General features: G+C 38.6%; 3 protein-coding genes across 3 annotated transcripts; 2 read left to right on the top strand and 1 right to left on the bottom strand.

Annotated features, from left to right (window-relative positions):
- Positions 1 to 138: 138 nt before the first annotated feature.
- gukh (GUK-holder) lies at positions 139 to 17,984 on the top strand. The gene is made up of 10 exons (XM_011309200.1): positions 139 to 1,048; positions 7,448 to 7,704; positions 8,827 to 8,993; positions 9,359 to 9,568; positions 9,685 to 10,687; positions 11,004 to 11,832; positions 11,902 to 12,126; positions 15,477 to 15,900; positions 15,990 to 16,461; positions 16,588 to 17,984. Exons 1-10 carry the CDS (start codon positions 754 to 756, stop codon positions 17,245 to 17,247), a joined length of 4,542 nt encoding a protein of 1,513 aa, XP_011307502.1. The 5' UTR covers positions 139 to 753; the 3' UTR covers positions 17,248 to 17,984.
- A 1,534-nt stretch (positions 17,985 to 19,518) lies between these two features.
- LOC105269161 (aldose reductase) lies at positions 19,519 to 22,594 on the top strand. The gene is made up of 5 exons (XM_011309197.1): positions 19,519 to 19,668; positions 20,333 to 20,812; positions 21,005 to 21,211; positions 21,297 to 21,445; positions 21,572 to 22,594. The coding sequence occupies exons 1-5, from the start codon at positions 19,594 to 19,596 to the stop codon at positions 21,612 to 21,614; spliced, it is 954 nt and encodes a 317-aa protein (XP_011307499.1). The 5' UTR covers positions 19,519 to 19,593; the 3' UTR covers positions 21,615 to 22,594.
- LOC105269162 (uncharacterized) lies at positions 22,252 to 24,119 on the bottom strand. Its single transcript, XM_011309199.1, has 3 exons — positions 23,509 to 24,119; positions 22,828 to 23,187; positions 22,252 to 22,770 (listed from the first exon to the last, which is right to left on the bottom strand). The coding sequence occupies exons 1-3, from the start codon at positions 23,866 to 23,868 to the stop codon at positions 22,606 to 22,608; spliced, it is 885 nt and encodes a 294-aa protein (XP_011307501.1). The 5' UTR covers positions 23,869 to 24,119; the 3' UTR covers positions 22,252 to 22,605.
- Between the last annotated feature and the right edge of the window lie 812 nt (positions 24,120 to 24,931).

Below are 24,931 nucleotides of genomic sequence, written 5' to 3'. Positions count from 1 at the left end.
TTTCGTGTTATACCGGCAAACAGGGTTTCACTCATTGGAGGATAGCAAACAGCCAGCATTCGGCCGACGAGCGTCGATCAGCGTCTACACGAATTTGTGACGTTCTTAAAAAATAAAAGATTAAAAAACATTACCCGCGCTCCGTATGACTCGTCACGTACGAAAACACATAAAATTTATCGGCAACTTTTTCCATCGCTTTGTTCATTTCCAATCACCGGCTACATATACCGCAAACATTGTTAATATTTATTTTCACTCTTCTATGTTTCACTAAAAATCGGTATAACAATGTGTCGTAAGTGTACACAAAACGGCGTAATTAATTCCGCAGCCGAAAACATAGACGCGTCTTTCCACCGATTTAATGTGGATTTTAATAAAAAATGAGTGACAGTTTTATTGTGAAAATTGAATAATTAATACTTCAGTGATCGTGAAGGTAATATTTGTGTAATAATAAAATCGGTATGTAGAAGAATAAAAACGTGAATGATTGAGAGATGGGTGTGGAGGGAATGACGATGCCGATCGGCTCCAGATCCTCAGGTAAAGGATCCAACGAAAGGACCGGATCTCGATCCAAGATCGGCAAGACGGTGACTTGGATTACGAGAAAATCGTTACGATAAGTCGAAACCCGTTTCACATATACATATATTTTTTTGTCACTGGTGTTACGAAACCCGTCTATCATCGGCAACGACTTGTGATTATTTGTTATGCGCGATAACCGGTCGACAATCACAAAGTATGCCGTTCGTCGTGAGAAAAATCGAGCCAAGATACGTTGGACGTGGGCACGTGCCGCAGAATGCAACGAGTGCAGAAACTTGGCCAGTTGGTGCAGAATTGGGTGCTGTATCGAATGGCGCATTAGCAAGTACCTTAAAACAACTTGCATCACTATTATCCATTGCCGAGGATATATTTGGCGAATTAACAGCGGAATTAACAAGTGTAGCAGACAGGAGTGGCGTACTCCGACGAAGAATCGATCGACTGGACGATCGATTAGCGAGCATCGATCCAAAGAAAATACCAGTCCGTAAGTAATCACCACTATTTATTCCCACGATTAAATTTTATGGCAACTGACCTGTCTCCGTGATAGTCACCTCGATTAGATTTTCCAGCAGTTCACTAATTCCAAGAAAGAAAACCATTGCATTCCTCCCAAGACTTTGGAGATCTAGGAACCCTCACTGCGGCCCTCACTGCGGCTCCACCCAGAAAACCTAAAAAAAAAAATCCAAATCTTCAAACATACTCCACTCATGCATTTTGTTTTATCATTTTTTCATTTTTCTGATCCTTTTAAAAAATGCATTTATATAAATAATATAAATAAATAAATAAATATATTTATTCATCTATATATTCATTTCAATCTGATCCCGGATTTCCCAGAAATGAACGAAAAAAGGGAAAAAACCAGAGAAATGCGCTGGCGCAGTAAAATCTTCCCCTCAATTACGAAGTAGAGAATTTTTTGAAAATATGCCTACAGGTTTTTGGAATGGCATTTCCATGTTAGACCGTAGCTGGTGTACTCTGTTATTATCATTTACCCACGACTGCACCGAGATGAAATGAGATGAAATGAGATGAAATGAGAAGAGATCTCGGTGAGTGCGAGAGTTGGGCTTCAAGTGAAAGCGTATTGCTGTGGGCAATTCTTTAGTCGTTACCTGAACGCGTTACCACCGTCTTTTTCCCATCTCACTATTCGTCTTATTTACGAATACAAATGCAACTAACATACACACATACACACACACACACAAGAACCCAGAGAAAATCACCAACGATTCGTCTGCCTGCTGTGAAACTCTCCTGAGTGTCTACCTACCATGGGCCCAGTGGGCCCAATGGGCCGTGGGAACGACAGTGTAACACACAACCGAAAAAATCTCACAACCAAGAGATTTTTGCTGTTTCCATTCACCACTGGTGCAACAGAGAGGGATTATGTCTAGAGACCGGCGCCCGACGATGCCACTGGATCAGCCTTGGCCCCGATATATTCCTTAATATTCTCTCTCAACTTTTATCTTTCTCCCACAAATTCTCCTAGGGCACTACAAAGACTCCCTTGTTGCACTCCAACTGCATCTTCGCTGCGTCAAATAAACAGTTGTACTTTTTCGTTGAGAAAACTTTCAACTTCCCAGACAACTGACAAAAAATTGTCTTGAACTCGGGTTGAGGAGTTAGAACGGATTATTTCGTATGACCTCTTCCGGAATAGGAAGTGATTGATGCAATGAGGAAGATACAATGAGGAAGGAGAATTTCCTGTTCCTTGTATCTAAAAATATTCCTCAACTTTTTCACCAGCTGCTAATCCATCGGGCCCCTATGACACACCCACACATTTTCCATTTCTCTGGTGCTCATAAATTTATGTCCAACTGGATAACGCTGGGGTAAAATTAGTCAACAGACATCGATTCGTCTTTATTTGTAAATAATGCCTTGAATTTATGATATTGAGGGATAAAAATGGGGTCCATTTAAATATATACCCGAGCATAAGAATGCGTTCGGTGTCTTCAGGGGTTTTTTTTTTTAAAACTGGCACGTGCGCGTGCCATTTGAGTCTTTACTCTAAAATTAAACGTAGACACCCTCTTCTCGACGGTAAGTGTAAATGTTTCATGCCCTGGCAATGGAATAGGTACCCTTGGCCCGTTTGATCCGAGAAATACTCGAAGTGAGACGAAATAATAAATACACGCACGAAATTTGTGCGAGTGTGATAGAGAAAATGTATACGTGTAAACAGCTGCAAAACGGAAGTGGTGGAAAAGAGAGAAGCCCGACCGAAGTGTTCTCTATCCAGTATGTGAGAAAAAAAAAATATATAATATACAAAAGGTAACCCCCGAGGGGTGGGTTAAAATGACGGTAGAGTGAGAGGGTAATAAAAACTGGGCCTGGCACTTCTCAGTAAAGAGGGTTATCGTGACACCCCGGGGTAAAGCTCTAATATTTCATTCCAGACCACTTTTACGATATTTTTAATCACTTTATTCAACACCCGAGTTATTTATTTTTGTCTCCGGTTGACCGCCGAATGATGAAGAAAAAATGCGATAAAAGTTCGTTTAGTATCATAAAAAAAAATCGAGGGGCGGTTTTATCTGATAGAATTACGATTAACCATTCAATAAATATTTTTATGCCTCTCCGCTATCTTCCATCGGGTACTAAAACTGCAATTGACGTTGACTTGAGTGCAAATAATCAACTCGTGTCTCAAATTATATCCTGGGTACTGACGAAAACACGGGACTTGCACTTCCGTTTCACGTTTGCACGCAACGGTCGAGTGTCCGTGGGACAGGGGTAGAATAACGTTTTTTTTTTTATTTGAATTATTTTTTTCGTTATGGAATTTCGTGCGATAATGACGGCATTAAGTGCCAGGAGCTGTCCCGGGGAGCACGTGGTGGTATTCAGCACCTGCCCGGGGCTGAAAAATTTATAAACATGTTGATTCGTAAATTGAATGCGAGTTAATGGGATAAACGATTGAGTAAAAACAAAAGGAGCGAGTGGATTGTAGATGAAGTGCTCTAATAAATGCAGAAGTGGATGGGGTGTGATGCCTCACCCTTTTTTCCTCATTGGAGTACGAGGATCGACGAGGGCAAACGGAACCGGGATACAGACAGATGTTGAATTTGTCCATGCGATGACGTGCCCTCGATGGTCTATTGTATTGTTACAAAAATAATGTTGCGGTTGGTCGATTCACTGTGAAGTGAATGCTCTCGAATTGCTGATGAATAAAGAGAAAATTGCACGAACGAGATCCATATAATGAAAAAAAAATCATTCCCCGAGGGTTGAAGCTGTCCAGGACACCTGGAAATTGACATTTTTTCATTCTCCACTAGACTTCATTCTCCAGTAGTATATATCAAAGCAAAACCATCGGGGAACAGATGACACGAGTGGAACCGAATGGAACAGGTCTTTTTAAGACGATTAAATTAATCTCTGAATAATCTGTTCAAGTGATACCGACAACGAGAACAGAATCAATACATCATTGTGCTGTTGGAGATAGGATAACATTTACTCCGAGTTCGAAGAAGAATTGTCGAGATGCTCCAGATCTTTGTGGAGCTAATGAATGAAGCGGGAGTGATAAAGAGAATCAATAACAACCAGAGTATCTTGCGATGGTGAATGTGAATGTGAGATACTCAGGGGACATCGGTACATTCCACGATAAATGCTCATGAAAAGAGGGGAGGTGATCCTGCACAACCGCAAAAGATACTTGTAGCTGTTTTCTCGTCTCCATATACGTATTGCTCGACTGTTGCCCTTCACAAGAACTCTTTCATCTTTCTCAGGAGTTTAATACAGACGATTTTGCTGTCTGAAAATTTATACTTGCACATTAATACGTGTGTACGAGACACGAGTGGTAGACCGGAATGGTATACCAGCAATTTGACGGTGTGGTTTTGCTGTGAGTCGTAAAAGACGGACTTGTGACAGAGAATTTTACCCTGTGTACATTCAAGAGAAAATCTAAGGGAGTCATATATTTTCAGTTGCATTCGGCCAAATAAGGAAGCCATTGGTACTGTGGATACGATGTAACCGATGAACCAAGCGGTTCATCGTCCTCTATAAGCTTGATGCTGACGGCCTCACCAACCGGTGGCTATCGATTCTCTTTCTCGAAAAACCCAATGGGGAAAAACTCACCCAGTCGGTGCTCAATGTCTACACCAGGTGAATTCAATGCTATGTACCAACTCAATATCACGTAGATGCAATTGTCGTATTGGCAAGTACCAAGTGTACTTCGTAGATTTATATTCAACAGTGTGTTGAGCCATCCCCAAGTACAGTAAGCATGGGTGGGCGAACCAGTTTTAACCACCACAACCACTGAACCCACAAGTTCCAGTACCTTTCAACATCACTGTTCGCTATTTGACGAAATCGATATCATCTTGATAATATCGCCGCATTGTCTGCCGCAAGGAGTAAATCTATCGTTAATTTAAACGAAAGGGGAGAGGATATTTTGTTTAAAATCACTCTTGGCAGCCACTCCTAAGCTGGGCTAAATGAATGGGGCTTGAGTTGGCTTAAATCCATTTGGCTGAAGCTCGTCTACCATCTTCTGGGGGAGAAAAGAACATTTTTACGCATTGCTGTGACAATTCTGGATCCTCTCCAATTCACCATTTCTCTACAGTGGCATTTCTTTTTTTTATTCTCATTGGAGGTGTGTACGTTGACACTTTCATTTTATTTAGCTCATTTTTTCATGGGAAATGAGCCAATAGCTGGAGAGTCTGCACAGTAATTGTATTTTTTTTTTCGTTTGCCAGTTGATTCGTTGAAATTCAAAGGAAAGAATTAGAGAACAATGAGTTCAATTTGACAAATCTCAGTTCATTCGACTGACGCATCAGACCGTTATTTTCATTGACGTGAGAGCATCAATCGGTGGGATAAATAAATAATTTCATCTGTTGATGACAGTTAGTCAATAAATAGTGATGATTATTCACTGTCAAAATATATACGGGGAAAAATATCTGAGTGGTGTGTCTCAAAGGTCAACGTTTGAAGAAAGTGTCGTGACTGGACAGAAAAATGCCGGACGGAATTAATTAAGCAATTGAGAGTACAGAGAGGGGATCATAATGTCACATTGTTAAGAGGTTAATTTCCAAAATTGAGGGCGAACTGAGTCAATCCAAGAGTTAATGAGAGCCACTCGCCGGCGAAACCTCAAGAGCTCGAAGAGGCGAGAGAAAATAATTCCTAACGATTATGGAATTATGTGCAGAGGAATATGATTATTGCGATAATATTTCGGGGATCGGGTTCAGGTGAAACAGGAAGAGTTCGGGAGGGAGAAGCCCTGCGATAAAAAAAAGCCAAGAGGAAGAGGTATCTAATATCGAAGGGAATATTGGGCTTCCTGGCAGTCTAATGTTTCTGCAGGAGGAGTACATGTTTTTTTTTTTTTCATTTTAATTCAAATGGACAGAGCAACAATAGTCACTAGACTCGATCAACTTCCGGTTCAAAGCCTTTGATTATTCCTGGGGTTTTGTTTTATTTTAGGTCTCGGTTTTGATCGATATCACTGGGTGAAACGAACTGTTGGAAAATTACAATAGAAAGTCTTCCCGATAAAATTATATACAATTCTTTATTGACGAATCAGTTAGTCTCTTTCATTTTTATCAGTAATCTAAATAACGGAATATGTAAATATATTTCAGGGGAAATGCAGAGTGTCACATTTTTGGATTTCTACTGAAGAAATAAAAAATAAATAGAAGTAGAAATTTTATTGAATTCCCCGAATATCTTAGACTGAAATTCAATCAGAATTTGGATAATTGAAAATTAATGGGAGGAGACTGGAATTTCGATAAATTTTTATGAGTCCATCGGTCTGGGGTAGTGCGTGGTCTGTCAGATTGGTGATAAGGGGTTGAAGAGTTTCATTTGGTAATTGATAATTTTGGGAGGTTGGGGCATGGGGTGGAAATGAAAGATTGAGAGACGATAGGGAAACTGCGACACTTGGGATGAATGTGAAGAGAGGGTCGTTGCACTTTACGATGAACGACCCACGTATATGCATGGTCAGCCGAGCTGAGCCATCATGCCAGTTTGCTCGTACGGTCGAAGGGCAACTGTATTCTAGCTTTATAAATTTTTGCTGTTCCTACAGCATCTTCCCACGTCCCACAAGCACTTGAATGATTTTTTTTCATTCAACGCATTGATTTCCTCTCCAAAATCCCCAATGGACTGATTTCACTCTCCACGAGTCCAAATTATTCTGGACTCCAATTTCCATTTTCAATCACTCATCGAATAATTCATTAGGACAATTTCCATTTTCAGTCGTTCATTAATTAATTTATTGGCATTTATGGAAAATTATGGAAATGATGGAAATTATGGAAATTATGGAAATTATGGGAATTTTGGAAATTTTGGAAATTGTGGTTTCGTTTTTTGTAGAACATTGAAATTCTAAAATGATTTTACTTCGATAAATCAGTGTTCCATTTACGATGTGAACCCTTCGGTAGTCCCTTGATGTCAGATATAAATAGCACGAATTTTTTCTCATGAAAGCTGTTATGTGAGAAATTTGGTAATTACTTTTCAAGTGGTTTTCACGTCCCCTCAACGAGAAAAACAATTTATTTGAATATAAAGAGAAACGGACTAGCTGAGTGGGACAAAAAGACCTATTGTCAATTCACGTTTTGAAGTTGAGGACAAACACGCGTCCAGTCATCAGAAGAGAAACGAGGACAATAAAGTTAATTCTTAGAAACCGAACAAACGGCAAAGTGAAAAAGTGAAAATAAAAAATATCCCTTTCACTCCTCTCATTCGATTATTCATCTAAATAATCGGCTCTTTCTTATTTCAGCGGAATCGGACATATGCACATTTGCACTGAGAAAGGACCACTTCAAAGCATCACGAGAGCCAATAACGGGTATCTTTGCGTCGGTTACGAGACCTCGTGCACTCCAACAATTGTATGATGCTGCTGCAACAGTTGCTGTACGAAATTTGGATAGTCTCAGAAGAGAGAAGGATGGAAGTTCCATGGAAATGTATCTGTGCACTCCAGTGCTTGGAAAAAGGAGAAGGGACCAGAGTCTGGACATTGAGTCTCGAGTGGTAGGTCTCCCTCATTAAACTTATCTACTACTTATCAACGACATTATTTATCGCAGCCTCCCATCATTCTCCTTTACCATTTTCTTCGTTATTCATTTACGAAAAAATAAATGGTGAACAATAAATTGTCTTTAAGACTATCCACCGGATGATTATCTAAATTCTCCAATCCAACTCTTGGACAATTGTTTCCTGTGATTTTTTACCGCCGAATGGGAGATGAGATCTGTAAATATACCACACCTTGAAAATAGCCGATCTCAAACGATCCGAATTCTCGGAAAGTCCGTCAGCAGGTGTAGTTGGAAGGTGGTGAAGGTTACTCCAGGGTGGGCGCAAATCTTGAGCGTTGACAAACGGCAATAACAGGGCACGAGCGAGAACAGAGCGGGTGGCCCCAAGTCCCAATGTACATCTCCAATACGTCCTCCAGGCCTCCAACTTCCAAACTTGAGATGAACCAAACGTTTAAAAAATAAAAGATAAAGTGGAGAAAAGAGGGGAAAAAAAAAATCCTAAAAAAAATGCCGACGCGCCGTTTCGTTCATGATCCGGCAACGCTGGAATTCCTCCCACTACGTGTTGTAGGGTTTCTCTTGGGACCCGTAACGAGTCTCAAGGTGTATGGCTACAGGAACCTTGGACACTAACGGGTGTCCAGATAATACCTGAATTGGTCCATCGCTGTACGAAATACTATCCTCCATTTAATTGCTTATTACGACATATCACTGATGATAGGATCGATGATTGAATCCCTTTGCCGCTTTCATTCTTCCATTTTTCCTTGAAATTTCCTTTTGCAAATCAAGATAATTGCAATGGAGAGAAGATAACACGTGTTAACCAGAGATGTTGGAAATATCGTTACGCAAGGGATGCAGAGAGTGGACGTGGGTAACTCTATCATCTTTCCAGATGAAAGACAAGTCGGTCTCCATTCTCTTTCTTTATCGTGGTACCGGCTTTCAGGGACTTATGTAGGTAAAAATGCCACCACTGGATCACAGTCTAGCGCTGAATGGTCCCTGCCACTGACAGATTGCAGATAAACCTGTTTGCACGGTATTTACATTCGTTGGAATATTTCATTTGAGTTCTTTTATTTTTCTTTGGCTTTAGCCCGCCGTTTTGGAGGACTTGAGAAGATGGACGTCCAGTGAAGCCCTTGGTGATATCACGGTCCCACCGGACTGCGCGTCGAGGATTCTTCAGGAGCTGGTGGCTGATGATGCTGTTGATCATAAATTGCCTAGTCCGGAGGAGCAGGTTCAAGCCATCGCTCTCAAGTATGTCTTCATGGATTTTATTCTTCGGCTCTCCCCCAGGATAATATTAATTAATTGACAATTCCCTGATATAATAGCCATAAGATTCAATTAATGATGTTCAATTAAAAATTGAACTGTAATTGTCCAACGATCTCGAGAATTTCCGCAATTTTCATTTCTCAAATCTGATTTTCAAAAAAAATTAATCCTTCGAGTGAGGAATAATTTCTCGTCTTCCGCGTATTTTGTGATTAGATTTTGATTTATCGGCTCAACATTCTTGGCGACTACCGATGCACAGAATTATATAGCCAATTACTTCTGTCATTATAAAAAAAGAAAGAGAGAAAAAAATTAATGGATTACTCATGTTGATGGATTAGATTCCCAGCGGAAATAGTAGCGGTGGATGTGAGTGGTCGTGGTTTCGAGAGAATGTCCATGAGAAGGAGATCCTTGCTATCTGCGCGGCCAACAGGTGAAAATCAGGATGCAAGCGTGAAACGTAGATCACGACCGCGCAGGCCACGGGGAAAGAGACGAAATACGATAGCTGGAACGGACAGAAAGGAGATTCGTCGAGCAGTTGGAGAGTAAGTAATCCTCATCCCCTTTCCTCCATTTTTGCTAATCCAAGCGGCTTAAGCTTCTCTCTTTACAACATTTTTCACATCTCATGAAGAATAAAAATATGTTTTTATGGCATCAGAGAGTCGACAACTCACGAGGCTGATGCTTCAGCTCGAGAGGATGAGATTATATCTGACGACTCCCCAGGCAGAGCTCACCGTTCAGCAAGTACAGATATACTGGGTAAAAAGGAATCACCAACCGAGAGAAAATGGCACTTTGACACATTGCGAGCCTGGGGTATGTCGCGTCTCAAATTAATAAGCCCAAAATACGATGACAACAAAATCGATAAGAAATCACGTGAGGCGCAAGGATCGTGTGACGATACAAATGTATACGAAATGATAAATACACAGCGTAGAAAGAGGGATAAATCACACGAGAGAAAACCGAGTTCATCGAGCTCAAGTGGTAAAAGTATAGCATCTAGTATCGCTGTATCGATACCATTACCGGAGAGGCCAGTAAAATTGCGCGAATGCGCTGCCCAAAAAAGGGAGAGGAGAAAAGGTGGAAATAATCGTGATGATCCACCACACTCGAGCTCTGGTAATTGGAGTGCGTCATCAGAGAGTGGTAGAGCGAGTATAGGAAGTGAAACAACGACCAATCCACCGAGATCAACAACGACAACATCAACTGGCACATGCTCGATATCATTGAGTCATGCAAGGAGATTAAGGGGAAGGGATACATCGACTTCGTCATCTGTGACGTCCGAGGGAACTCTCACCCCGGATATTATTCAGGATATTGGTGTAATTCCGTTTTCGGATGATGCTGAGGGCGAAGGGGAGACTTGCTCAGTTTATTCCTGCGATACTGAGGGATATTACACGTCTTTCCACATGGATTCAGGACTTAAGACCCTCAGGGAGGAGGAGACTATCCCCCAGGCACCCCTCACAAAATCCAATGAAGTCAGTCCTGATTCATTATCACCTCTTGTTGAGAATGAGTATGAATTATTTGGGAGGGGTTCCACTTCGACTACCACTAGTTCCGCGGGAACTGTTTGTACTACTCTTCTTGCACCACCACCACCAGAGAGGAAGTCCAGTCTCACTGTTGTCGCGATGGTGAGTTATCTGTTTCCATCAGGAGATTATGCAATATTTAACGGGTGATAAACTCGCTGGGTCAAGCTCGACATTATTTTTTCTCCCCTTCACACACTGATGCCCTTGTCGTGTCACTATTCCATCACTTTTAATCAATTGAAAATGATAAAATCGAATTTTAATTCATGCTATATTTATTCGATAATAGAATTATCTAAGAGTCGGTCGAAAAGACAACGCATTCTTTTATTCTTTCGAATTTATTATTTCACCGATTTACGGTGGAGACCGATGGGATAATTTATGATTTATTGATTAAAATTTGATATTCCAGGTTCACGGTCAGAATAAAAATGGTGGAGAATCACCGGACAGTGGACACAACACGTCCTCATCTCCTGTCGAATCAGCATCAAGTCCGGCTTGCACAGGGAGATCATGCTCTGAGCTGGAGTACTCTGAATCGAGTGATCTCGAGGGTTGCGACAGAATTGAGAGAATTCGATCGAAAACTGCGATAAATACGAGCAGAATTCCCTCCATGTGTGTCATAACACCACCAGGATCTGACGATGAGACCAGTAAAGAGATCCCTCAGGACTCATCTAACAAAAAAACCGATGGCATTGAGACAAATAGTCCCGGTGCTGTTCTCATGTCAGCAACAGTTGGAACATCAAAAATGGAAGTGATCAATGGCCAGGACAAGAATCTCTACGCCACTGTTCAAACAATCGATCCAAAGACTAGAGAACCACCAGCTGAGAGGGCACCTTTCAAGACAAGTCCCCTCAGTGGCATGTTGGATAGAATTCGTGGTGTTTTACCACTGAGTCGGAAGCAACCAGGGAAGACTGAAATTATTCCACAGACACAGCCTACTTGTCATGACTCTGGCGACTATGTTACCATAGCCGACGTGAGGAATAATAATGACAAAGGCCGGAATGCCAATCAATTAATTTATTCCAACGGTGAATTATTGGAGCATGATCGAAGGGACACTGAGTACATAAGTCTCAGTGAATTGCCGAAAAAACCGGATTCATCGCTGGAGAGGAAGCGACAGGGTGCGAGAGTCACTCTAGACTCTGATGGAAAAGTTGTTTACTCGTCGGACAGTCTCAAGAGGCGAAAGGGAACGCATACCACTTTCAATCCAGGTAAGAATGGTATTTTAACGGTTTAAAAAATTGATCATGTTGATTATTGTTTGATAAATAATGTTTCAGGTCCATTCGTGAAAGAGACAAGTTCAACTCCATCTCCCACAGCTTCGCCAATGTTTCGACGAGCCCAGCCCCAAATTCGTGCTGTATCAACAAAACAATCGGAGCGTATCCCAAGACCGGGTAAACTCGTAATCCGGGCTGGAAAGAGTCCCGAGCGTACGACTGAAAAAAACGAACGTGAAAAGCAAACACGTGGTGCCTATGTCAACGTGCAGAGCGAGGAAGGTAAGAGGACGGAAAATAATGGTGTACATGAGTCAACTGATTGCACCGATGGCACTGACTGTAACAAGGGAAAAATACAAAGGACATTGACCTCGGATACGTGTCATTTCGATAATAAAACAATCAAGAGTCGCGTGGATACATTGAATTATAAAGAAAATGATTACTGCCCCGAGATATTACGCGCCAAGGGTAATACACCGAAATTAACAAGAAAACTCTTAATTTCCAATTTTGATTCGTCTCCAAGTGGTAGTTTAACCAATTTCAATCATGGTGAGACAAAAATTATAATGGAGACAGTGGAAAATCCATCGATTCGTGAGAGGAAGATAAAACGTAGTGAGAGTTACAGAATGGCCAATAGTCCGATACTGTTCATTAAAAAAATATCTTGCAATGCGGATAGATCGACGAAAATTATCAGAACAGCATCCGAGGAGTTGCGGGAGGACTTGATGAAAGAGAGAATTAATTATCCCGATAGTGTAGCGAGTCCAACGATTGTGGAAAGCACAAATGACTTTTCAGATTCAAGTTGGAGTAGTAATAATTCTCGGGTGAGTTCACCTATGACTCCTCGGCCACGTGCACAGGATATCGAGCCAGCACGTGTACTCAAATACTCGAGCAATGACACAGAAATATGGTAGGAGTTGAATAAGAGATTATCCATGGGGAAGGTGCGTCTGATTATTGTCTCATGATTTTCAAGGGGTCAATGCACCTTAATCGACAATCACCGGTTTTCAGTTGGGGATTAATGATGGTATAGAGAGGAAAAAAAAATGAAATAAGAGACCACTGTATTTGTAAATTGACCTTCCTTTATCCCTTATCGGCTGCATTCAACTTGCATGTCTCAACAATTGTCCAAGTTGCGTCAGTCGTCGATGTTTATCCCGTCTGATTACTAGATATATGTTTGCAGAGGAAATTTTCCCCCTACTTGTCATTTTTTTTATTCACTTTGATGAGCGACTGCAAGGGTTTTGTGCTTCGCTGGGGGGATATATTGAAAATTCCAAACGTCTGTCGACTAGTGATCGCCGACGAGCGCAACCGATCACTCCAATTTTTATTTTTTTTTTTTCGCTTAGGCTGTGATAAATTTTTTAAATATTCAAACTGTATGAACCATTTTTCATAATGGAATTGAGAATAAGTGGAAATTACAGTTGTTGATAAAAAGGTCATTTTTAAAATTGATAAGACAAGCGGTATGGTGGGGTAAAGAACTGGACATCACGTTTCATTAGACGGACGGTCGCCGAACGCTGGCTATCGAGCGAAAAAATTGACTGAATGTCAGCGGAATAGATTTTTATCGAATAAATATTTACAGGGAATAATGCTTGCCAGGCATCTCTTGTTCCTAGCAACACGCCGATCCCGTAAGTCCTCTTTAATCACATCAAATGTTAATGAACCAAAAGGATCTATCTCCGTAATAACTCCCACAATGTTTCAATAAAGCCATTAACACCCTGTTAACGATTTTTGCCAGTCCTTTCAACATGTTAAAATTACAATTAATATTCACACCGTAATTTTCCATGTCCAGATTTAGCTGAGAATAATCGCCACAGGGATAGCCATAAATATCTCATGGTTTCACCAATTCTCATTAGAATCATTTAACCAAATGGGCTAAAAATAATTTGTAAACACGTAATTTTAATTGACATTCGAAGAGCGAAATCTTGGTAGTACTGATAAAGGTTTGACAGTTGTTTATGACAGATGGCTTTTAATCACCTAGTGATTGAATAACCGTTCTCGATTATGTGAATAATTGTGTGAAAAAATGAGCGCTCGATTTAACCCGAATTACTCTAATCTCAACGATCACACGTGCAGTATTAAGAGCGATTAGGGATTCAGTTTGCGACCTCATTGTCAGTGATTTATAAAGCCGATATCGTTATTGCACAATGTAACAATTTTTCCACACGCGAATCATCGCTAATGTTCTCGATAAATAATGGGCATATTGACGAGATAATGTATCCACGTGATTTCGAAATAGGCATTGTTTTATTGATAATTGAAACATGTGATTGTATTAATGTTATTTAACAACTGCCAGTGTATACAAAGGGATAGATATTTTGTTTGAATTGTGCACAAATCGACAGTTGCTTCCTAATGCGCATGTCATTAAGATCATGGAATGAATCCCATGAATATTTAATTAATGGCCTGCTATCCTCATGTTGTGAGTATGCGTCTGTATTTTATTGACTAACAGCAACTAATGTGTAAAAATGTTATATTATTTTAAATGGAAATTATTCAAAAATCGCTTGCACTAATACTTGACGCAATCTTGCAGCCTGGGATGGCAAGCTCACGATATTTTGTGTATAGTTGTAAATGGTTTTATGCGTTGTATAATTTATTTGCAAAATGATTTATCATTCTAGTTTTTTTTTTGCTCATATCATGTAGTTATTATTTTTTTATTGTTGTAAATGTTCTTCAACGAATCATGTCTTTTTTTCGTGTAAACCTGTCACCACCCAGAAATAGTGGGGAAAGATCGAATTTGAGATCGGGAGAATAGACAGAGGAATGACTCCCAGTATTAATTGCACTCATGCATTTTATTTCAATTATTTTCACTCGTTTACGTTTGCATCTTCAATTGCACTGCACGTACATGTACATCACCGACTAATAATTACCGCTTGGAATGCACCGACAATTAGTTAATATTCATCGTTATTTATTTTTATCACAGACTCGGTATTTTCCCACCGTTTCATCATTGTTTTATCATTCACCATTTTTTTTTTGTGTTAAAAAACGAATTTCCTTTGACTTTTTCCATTATAACTGTTTACTTGTATGTTAATAGATTTTTTTTATTGAAAGTTTTCCATCTTCACTTTTTATTTTCATTGTGAATTTCATATGCCATTGCACCACTGCACTTTTTTTTTTCATATCATATGTATCAATGTTAATGTACATATTTAATAGACTGTGTATATATGGGTAAATGACCAACATTACACTATTATTTTCAATAGTTGAGCACTCATTTTAGTTGTGTTTGGCATCCTTCATTAAAAGAATGCACATGTGTGTATTAATCATTAATATAATGCATTTGTACGCGGGTATGCACAATAAATAACCACATCTTATCTTGGCTCGGCACTGGGTGAGTACATCATACTATATTTTCAAGTTAAAAACATGAGCTTCAAATCGGAGAATTAATGCCTGCTACACCCATTGTATTTCTGCTTTCACCCAAATACATTCCGCCATTCACAATCTGTTTAAGATAATAACGAAATTATTAGCCTTTGTTGGAGGAATTATTGTGCGGTGTGTTTCAGATAATGGGTTGCTAGCCTTTTCATCTGAGCCAACACCGTCTCAGGCTATTCAACAATTTCCACCGCCATACGTATCACCCCCTCAGCCCCAGGAGTGGCGACTACGCCAGGAGGATATCAATAAATCAACGGATAAAGATTCACAGGACAGCAACACCGACTCACATCGCCGTAATATTCCTCATCAGAGAATAACCCACGATTCAAGACACTATATTGGTAGAAAGCCAGTGTTTACGCCGAATCAATATTATACACTGCCAAATCGGAAACCCCAGAGGGAAATAAGAGATCCTATTCGATGTGTTACCCCAGACATCACCAGGGGACTTGGCAAACATCGGAATAGCCCAGTGGTCAGTGATCGTAAAAATTTACATCATAATGGTCAGATCATATCGGCTCCCGTGGACTCACGAAATAGGTAAATATCAATTTCAAATTCAATCATCTCTTTGTTGAATTTATTGCGGGTATATCGAGAAGAGTTCAATCATCCTCTGGAATTTTTAGGTTCTTCGCACCACTGGGCCTGACTGCTCGGGGCTACCGATTTTTCGCCTCATCTCCACTGGAACCTCACGATCGGTCAACAACCGATAGCTCAAATCACCCTGGCGTATCACCGATTCCGATTAAACCATCAGCTAAATCCAATCCTACTGTCGCCCAGAGATTATCAACACTCGCTGGCAATCCATATGCCTATTCTACACCCACGCTCGCTACCAAAGAGACCTACAGCGATTCAGCGTCTGTCGCATCGTCCTCGGGAAGAACCACACCCACTAATGGATTATTATCACCCACCAGGAGTACTATGTCGAATGAAGAGCTGTTTACGGCTATTCATAAATCAAAAAGAAAGCTCAATATAAGGAATGATGGAGATCATTTGGGTGATGGAACAAAATCGTTGGATAGCCGATTTAGTCAGACTGGAACGAGACACAGTTGGAGTCCAGAGTCTACTAGTACTCCTGAGGTAATTAATATTTCGAGGATAATTCGATTTTCATTCTCAGGAGAAAATAATACGAATAATTCGACAAGTTCACGTCACCAGTATTAGATTATGAGGTTTGTCATTGTAATTTTGAAATAATTGCAGGTGCCCCCGACTATTTCATCTCAGTCATCGACCTCGAGAATGGATTTCAAGCGTCTTCTGCTCCAACAGAGTACGAAAATGGGCCCGAGTCGAGTGTCGGCAGCGGAGCAATTAAAATTATCCCGTCAACAGTGTCAACCTCAGTACCAGCACCGAAGCCAACAGTCTCCACCTCCACAGCCATCTCTGGCTAGAGCCCTGAGCCCCAGGTCCATCTGGAGATTTCAAACTCCACGAAGTGATGTTCTGTCATCAACTATTGTCGAGGATGCAGCGGCTGAGGAACGAGCCATGGAGTTATCGCCAGAGAATTCCATCCACAATGTTCATGGCAGACTGAGAACTAGGAGACAATTGGACATGTGTTCAATATCTCCTATTAAAAAACCGACAAGTTCATCGATCAATCGTTATTCAGAAATATCAACGAGGAATTTTGACAATCGGGGAAATTCAGAAAAACCCATGGATTCAGAATCTGAATCACGCAGAGTGAGAAATCAACGCGCAAGAGCTGAATTTTTAACAGGATCATCAACAAGTAGCGATCAATATCGTATGGGATTCCGGGCACGTTCTGAATCACCTAGGCAGCCATCAGGAAGTGCCAAGGGTGTTGCCAGAAGCCCCAGTGCTCCAACTCTCGAAACTGCACTTTAATTGTGGCTTTTCTGCGCCCAATGCAAGTTCAGAACTTGAGATGCTTGAAATTGTTCACTGATAAGAAAGTTTCATGTCGAAATTCAACAAGAAACCAGACATATGTATTTTAAAACAGCCAAACCGTTCAATCGAAAACTCCACGGAAATTTGCATACATTTCAGAGCAATTGCTCTGAGAAAAATTATGCCACCATGAAATTTACTCAGTGATTTTTTTTTTGAAATCTCTGAGAAACTCTTGGAATATTCTACTGAAAAATTCCGTCATCTCAGTAGATCGTGAAATTGTCACGAACTGGAACTGATTTTGGAATTGATTGAATTCATCTCGATCTACCGATTCCCCAGAATTATTTTGTTTTAGATTTTTTTTCAGTATTTATGATCAATTCACAGGTGAAAATTGTGTTCTAACGGTTAAATATCTGTATATTTGTAGAGTAGATTTGAATTTTCCTGCATTGTGTGAAAGAAAAAAATGATTTTGAAACGCATGACGGTAATTAGCGGAATAGATATTCGTAATCACACGCTGATTGCAGAATATATTTAGAAACGAAGTGCCTATGAGAATGTAACGAGCTTCGGCGTTTTCATTTCACAAGTCAATTTCGATAAAAAAAAATATTATTATTTATTAATTTATTCCATATGGACAATCGAATATATTATATTTTATATCGTCATTTATGAAAACTTGTAAATATACGAAGATTTATATTCTACATTTATTATTTGATGTTATTTCATTTTTATCCCACCGTCAAAATGAAGACTGAAATCCATTTTTTTTTCATTTATGAAATCTCCACATGAATTTTATACCCTGCGCTTCGCTCTCCTCAAGTAATAACCGATAAAATTTTGTACTATTTACACTTTTTGGAAATTTCATTAATAAATTATGTAACAGGATCAATATATCTTGATTACAAAAACCAATGGCTAGGCGTATTTTCTAATATTCATGGAACACGCAACACAATCTGAAAAATATTTCCTCTTCTTCAAAATAAACCAATTAAACATTATCAAATGTAAATAACCGAATGAAATTAAATTAATCGACTGTCTATTTATAAATGCGTTATTAATCTCAATTGGCTGATGAATTTATCCCAAAATAGATAACAGGCCACAAAATGTCTATTTTTCGTGTACTCCACTGTTGAAACAGCCCGGGGAAACTAATTCGAGTAATTAATTAATTGAATCAATATCTGACCGAGGAAAATTAATAAATGAAAATTATGGGATCCAAATACTTTTAGTAAATGGGTAATCCGATGTTTCATAAAAAAATTATTGCATGAGAGAGAGATTTTTAACGTTGAGATTAACGGCGTGAAATATTCCATGATCAAAATCTCAACAATTTACACTCATTTACAGCAATATCTCTTAAAAAAATAAAACTGCTATAGTAGAGAGCACCCACTGCATCATTCATTCAATCAATGTATCTAATCATGAAAAATTAGCCTCTCCCTTTCGCCGGGGAGTTGCCATCGGTCTTTGGTCCTCATACCCCGGATGGAAATTTTATGGAGTGTAAACCAGTGATAAATTATCCCCATATACCACGACACTTACATGATTTATATTCCAATAATGCAGTCTCTATTTTTTTTCGCGGGTTTTTTCCCATGAGCATACACTCTAAATCGTTTTTCTAATCACGCTTACTGAGATTTTAATCATCAATTTTAATTGCACTCAAATGGAGCAGTGAAAAAAATTATTATTTAATCTCTCAATCGTTTTTTTAATTTCAGTTCAGTTTCAGTTATTGTTGTATTATTTTATAGTAGAAATTTTTTGATGGACAGACAGAAAGAAATAAGGAATTAGGGAAATTAATGAGGGAGAAAGCTAGGAAATAATGAGCGACGAATTTTATCGTTTGTGATTGCATTCCAAGGGAGATTTCAGATAAAATGGAGTTTTCCTCGTTGTATGGAGGGAGATGCGAATTTCACCGGATTCCCATTCGTCGGGAATACTTGAACGGCTGATATCATCTCTATTATTTTAATACCCCTCTGGAGAGTTCCAACAAGCTATGGAATTTTCCATGGAACTTTCAAAGTCCAGTTGTAACTCGTTCAAAATGACCGTCCACGACTACATACAGATGTAATTCAATGTAATGGGTACTGGATGTGTACATGAATGTGACGCATGCGTTTTTCGATGGGGATTTGACGAATTAAAAAAGACACGGAGACAGAGAGAGATGGAGAGTGCGGTTATAAAAATCGCTGCCGAAATTGCGGGATCTATTAGTCGTCGGTTGATTTTCTACACAGACGGATCAACAGATTGTTTCCTCTCATTCCAATTATGTCAATTAATATTCCGAATATTACGTTTTACAATGGAAATAAAATTCCCAGTTTTGGACTCGGAACGTGGAAGGTATGTATTTTTTAACAACTTTTTAAATTGTCCGCTCCGATAATTCCTGTCAATAATTCGATTAATTTTTTCTCAGATTAATTGTTAAATTGAATTTTCATTTAATAGGTTTCGTTTCAATTTTCTCCTGCAAATTTAACTCGAGTAATGACAAATTCTGACGCAAATTCGGATTTGACAGTCATTGAAATTGAACGTCAGAAGACCGGCAGAAATCTCAATTATCCAAAATTTAAAAAATGTAACTGAATGCCCAAGTGGACGCCGTAAAATTGTCATCGTCTCTTTCATTCATATTTTCATAAATAATCGAGTGATTTTGACGACGGGATATGACGGACTTACAATTTTAGAGTGCGAATTCAATTTCCATGCGAATTATAAAGCGCGATAATATGAAAATCGAGTTTGACAGCCATTAAAAATTAAAGACCAGAAGTCCGCATGAATTAAAATGATCAAAAATTATTAAAAAAGTAACTGAATAACCAATTGGCCGACTAAAAGTGGTCTTCGATTTTCGCAAATAATCGGATAAATTTCACGGCTGAAAATGTCGAAAAAATTTTGAGTAAGAATTCGATACGAATAAAAATGGAAAATACCGATAATAAAAAATTATTAATAATTATTAATAACTGGATACTGTTGATGTTGATTACAGTCAAAACCCGGTGAGGTAATTCAAGCTGTTAAGGATGCCATTGATGTAGGCTACAAGCACATCGATTGTGCCCATGTCTACGGAAATGAGAGGGAAGTGGGTGCAGCATTAAAAGCGAAAATTGATGAAGGAGTAGTTAAACGTGAAGATCTATTCATTACCAGTAAATTATGGAACACTTATCACACGACTGATCTAGTTGAGCACGCCATAAACCAGACATTGGAAAATCTGGGACTTGACTATTTGGACCTCTACTTGATCCACTGGCCAATGGCCTACGCAGAGGGCGATGAGTTATTCCCAAATAACGCCGATGGCACTCCTATTTTGACTAATACCGATTATCTCGACACTTGGAAGGGTATGGAGGATGTCCTGAAGAAGGGATTGACGAAGAATATCGGTGTTAGCAATTTTAATTCCGAGCAAATCGATCGATTGATTAAGAATTGCCAAGTAAAACCCGTCGCCAATCAGGTGAGCATCAATTACCCATCGATTGCGCATCAATTATCCATTAATTAACCATTAATTATCCATTGATTATCCATTGATTATCCATTGATTATCTATTAATTATCCATTAATTAACTCGATGGTAAAGAGTTCATCTGTTAATTTCGTAATGAATAAAATACCGATCACAAATAAATTACTGTTCATATTCAGATCGAATGTCATCCCTATTTGACGCAAAAATCACTCACGGAATTCTGTAAATCAAGGGACATCGTTATCACTGCCTACAGTCCCTTGGGATCTCCAGATAGGCCATGGGCTAAACCAGAGGATCCCAAGTTACTGGAAGATAAAAAACTTTTGGATCTCGAGGAAAAATATAATAAAACTGGAGCCCAGATTCTCATCCGGTACCAGGCAAGTTCAACCTCATTACGTTTACCTTTTTATCGTCAGTGTTACGCCGATCCATTGATAAAATGTTTTTTATTTATCTCTATAGTTGGATCGGGGACATGTCGTGATACCGAAATCTGTGACTAAATCTCGGATTATTCAGAACAGTCAGGTCTTTGATTTCACGCTCGATAAGGATGATATCGAGTACATTGATAGGTTCGATGTTGGCGGTCGCATTTGTCCCATGAATGGGTATGTAACGTTATTGAATAACTCTGCCTTTCCAGGATCTCTGAATTACTATTTAAAGACTGCATTAAATCGTTAATTTTATTAGGGAATTTCATTAGATTTTAATGGTGTATTATTTAATTACAGGTGTGAGCCAAGTCCATATTATCCATTCCATATTCCATTTTGAATTCGAAAGATAAACCCTTGGCTGCCGGTGATGATATTAAATTTAATTAACATTTGTCAATTTCCCCTCTTAATTATTCAGATGGAGATTATACCGTCTATCTGAATAAATTTTTATTTTATCTTCGGAATTTCCAATATGATAAATTATTGAAAATGTTAACCAAAATATCATGACGTGCATATAATCAACGATTATTATGATAATGAAAATAATTAATTTTTTTTCCATTTATTGAAAAGAAATTTCTCAAATTATCGGTTGATTCACATGATTTTTATGTGGCTCAAAGGGATTTAATGGATTCTCTAATTAAATATCTCAGTGGCAGTAGTAATTGAGATTTAATTTAATTTTTCAGTTTAAAGATAAATAAATATGCCATACAACACTCGTGCCTGCAGCCTGTCATGGAATTTTATTCCTCTGGTTTTTTATTCTCCTATAAAATTTTTAACAAGTTTAGGTTTTGCGGTTTATCGATTGACGCAACGATTAGACATGGAGTTGAGAATGTTATTGGACAGATATTGAATTTTTTACGAGCTCTCCATATGTATCCAAATGTCTGCAATTGCGACTTTAGTTTACCTGTGAATTACCACCGATTGAATGGACATTATTTACGTGATTATTGTTCTGAGAATAAATCACAACAAAGTCGTCTCGAGTTACATTCAATAACGAGAGCTCTGTTCCATTTTATGCATCGGGGCCACATGACGTAAGTCCGGGATTCATTCAATCCCAAAGTTTTATTGATTTCGTTATATTTTATTACAGAATATCCCCATTATTTATTCAAATAAGAATTAAAATAATAGAAATATTCCATAAATTCCTGAAATCCCAGAAATTTGAATGGAAATTTGTGAATTATTTTTTCATTTAATTCTGTCATGTGACAGAATAACTGGAGATGTAATAACTCAAAGGAATAATTGATAACAATAGATAATAAACCAGAGAGGAATGAGAAATTGTTGATTAATTAATGACCCTCGCAGTTACAGCATTCCCAGTATTCATCATCACTATCATCATCACTCGTTGAATCGTTCTGATATAGACTTCCTTCACTGTCACAATGACATACGTCATCTCGAGTACTTGAAGAATGAGTTCTCACCGGAGGTTCCCTAACATTTTTATCATCCTGGAAATGATTAAATAAATAGAAATAATTCCTACAGACATTTCCAGGAATACCAACTCTTTTCTTTCCTCGTTTCGATTTTTCTGGGCACTTGTTCGGCCGTTTATCCAATTTTTTATTGTCTGGTAACAATTGATTCAATTGAGCTTGCATATGGGTCTCTCGATCCTCAAGTGCAGTTATACAATTTTTCAATCGTATTTCTTGTTGCACAAGTTGACGAATTCTACCGAGACACGCAATATCCTCGGGATCAATCTCATGTAAATCGGGGAATCCCTTAGCCCGTCGTTCTTTCTCCAGAGCTTTTGTCTCCGAGGACTTGATCTTTTCAGCCAGTTCGTTGTTCACCAGGAGTAACGACTCCAATTCCATTCCACTCTCTTCGATTTTCACGTCTGCTTCTATTATTTTATCCTGACGAATGATTAAATGAGGGTATCCAAATCACGTCTATTCAATTGCGTCGAGAAAAATTCATTCACAAGAAAAAATTGAGGGATTCGTTGTGATTATTACAGAACCACAAGTCTCCTCTCCATTTTTTCTTAATTTTCTCTCTCACGAGAAAACGAAGAAAAATATATTATTACAATAATATATTTACGGATTAGGGGATTGGAGTAGCGATTTGGTCCGAAGATTTTTTTTTTCTTTTCAGGTGAATGAAAAAAGTGAAATATTGGTGATATTTTGGGGAAATGATTTTCCTTGACGAAAAATTCATGTCCTACCTACATGCAACTGCTTCGTTTCTTCGTTCAGTCGTTGCAATTTGTCATTCGTCTCTTTGAGGAGTTTCTCAGTGGAATTGGGGTAAGGATATGGTGATAACTCATCAACGAGTTGTTGAATTCTCTCAAATGACACTTTATCCCTCTGCCCACAACTCCAGAACTTGTGAGCAACCAGAAGAGGCATTGTCTTCTCCAAATTTAAAATTTTTTCTGTCAAAAATTGTCGACGACTCGCCAATTCCCCATGACGTTTCTCCATCTCGTTGACGGTTTCCTCCAGGTCCTCCCGGAGCCCATGACTTTTGTAGTCAGAGGCCATCGGACAGGACTGGACTTTCGGGGATTTATAACAGAATGTCATTTTTGCGTACGCGAACTACTCCACAGGGGAATTTAACCGGTAGTTAGATGCTGCATTGCTCAGGACTTAATTTATTCACACGAAAAATTATTGAATCCATAAGAACAATTCGATTGTCGACATCTTTCTTTTTTCAGTCAATAATTTTTTACTCGGAACTGACACTCGGAATTTATGAATTTTAACGGAGCGATGGAATTATAAAAATACGTTGAGGTTACTGGGAATTTAGAAACGATAATATCGTCGTGACAAATGAAAATCATTGTGATAATTACATGTTATTACGCTTATGTTATTAATTAAGAAAATTAACGCCTCACGATTGCTTCAATATTTTAGAAAGTTTAAATACCCGATGCATCTCTGCAAATTATAAATATATTGAGGGAGATGCATGGAGATATTTAATTAATTTATTATTTGGAATTGAAATTGGAGAGCTCGAACGATTATTTTTTTATTAATTATTATTGCAGTAGGCGAGGGAATTTATAGTTTATCTTCATGGAGCGATTAGTTTTTTTCTGGAAAGTCTGTGGATTATGAGCGATTGTTTTTACTTTTCTGTGGGATAGATAAACCTCTCCATTCTGTTACATCATTGAAATCATATTTGCATGGAAATAGCATCACGCAACCACCGCCATTTGTCGGTTGCTGTTTTTATGTGAGAATTAAGGAGTGTATGGAATAAAGGGAATAACAAATACTAGAAACTGTCCGGAGCAGCTACGAAACAAACTCGATAAATTCGACTCAACTACGAAGAATTCCTCGGAGTAATTGTAGTTTTTGAAATTATTCATCGTGGGAGGGGGAGTTCAAGAAGATCGCTAATTATTTCTCGAATAATATATGAAAATGACAACTGAGAAACGTTCGACGATAGAAAATAAAAATCTATCGACGTCGTAACAGGAGAAACTATTTTTTTCACGTGATCGCGGGATTTATGTATTATTTATGATTTTTATGTATTATATTATGTATATTTATTATAAAATATTAAAAATTCTTTTGATTATTTATGAGACTCAATTTTACTGTGGAAATTATATTC

Source organism: Fopius arisanus, unplaced genomic scaffold (genome assembly GCF_000806365.1).
Source record: "Fopius arisanus strain USDA-PBARC FA_bdor unplaced genomic scaffold, ASM80636v1 scaffold00065, whole genome shotgun sequence".
NCBI lineage: Eukaryota > Metazoa > Arthropoda > Insecta > Hymenoptera > Braconidae > Fopius > Fopius arisanus.
Note: the sequence above shows the minus strand (reverse complement) of the source record. Positions and strands in the feature narration are given on the sequence as shown.

Coding starts and splice junctions, on each gene's coding strand:
- gukh (XM_011309200.1), top strand. CDS start 754: ATGCCGTTCGTCGTGAGAAAAATCGAGCCAAGATACGTTGGACGTGGG. Junction 7,705..8,826: donor TGGACATTGAGTCTCGAGTG/GTAGGTCTCCCT, acceptor CTTTGGCTTTAG/CCCGCCGTTTTGGAGGACTT. Junction 15,901..15,989: donor CCCGTGGACTCACGAAATAG/GTAAATATCAAT, acceptor TGGAATTTTTAG/GTTCTTCGCACCACTGGGCC.
- LOC105269161 (XM_011309197.1), top strand. CDS start 19,594: ATGTCAATTAATATTCCGAATATTACGTTTTACAATGGAAATAAAATT. Junction 19,669..20,332: donor TTGGACTCGGAACGTGGAAG/GTATGTATTTTT, acceptor TGTTGATTACAG/TCAAAACCCGGTGAGGTAAT. Junction 20,813..21,004: donor TAAAACCCGTCGCCAATCAG/GTGAGCATCAAT, acceptor GTTCATATTCAG/ATCGAATGTCATCCCTATTT.
- LOC105269162 (XM_011309199.1), bottom strand. CDS start 23,868: ATGACATTCTGTTATAAATCCCCGAAAGTCCAGTCCTGTCCGATGGCC. Junction 23,188..23,508: donor AAGAAACGAAGCAGTTGCAT/GTAGGTAGGACA, acceptor ATCATTCGTCAG/GATAAAATAATAGAAGCAGA. Junction 22,771..22,827: donor CGAAACGAGGAAAGAAAAGA/GTTGGTATTCCT, acceptor AATCATTTCCAG/GATGATAAAAATGTTAGGGA.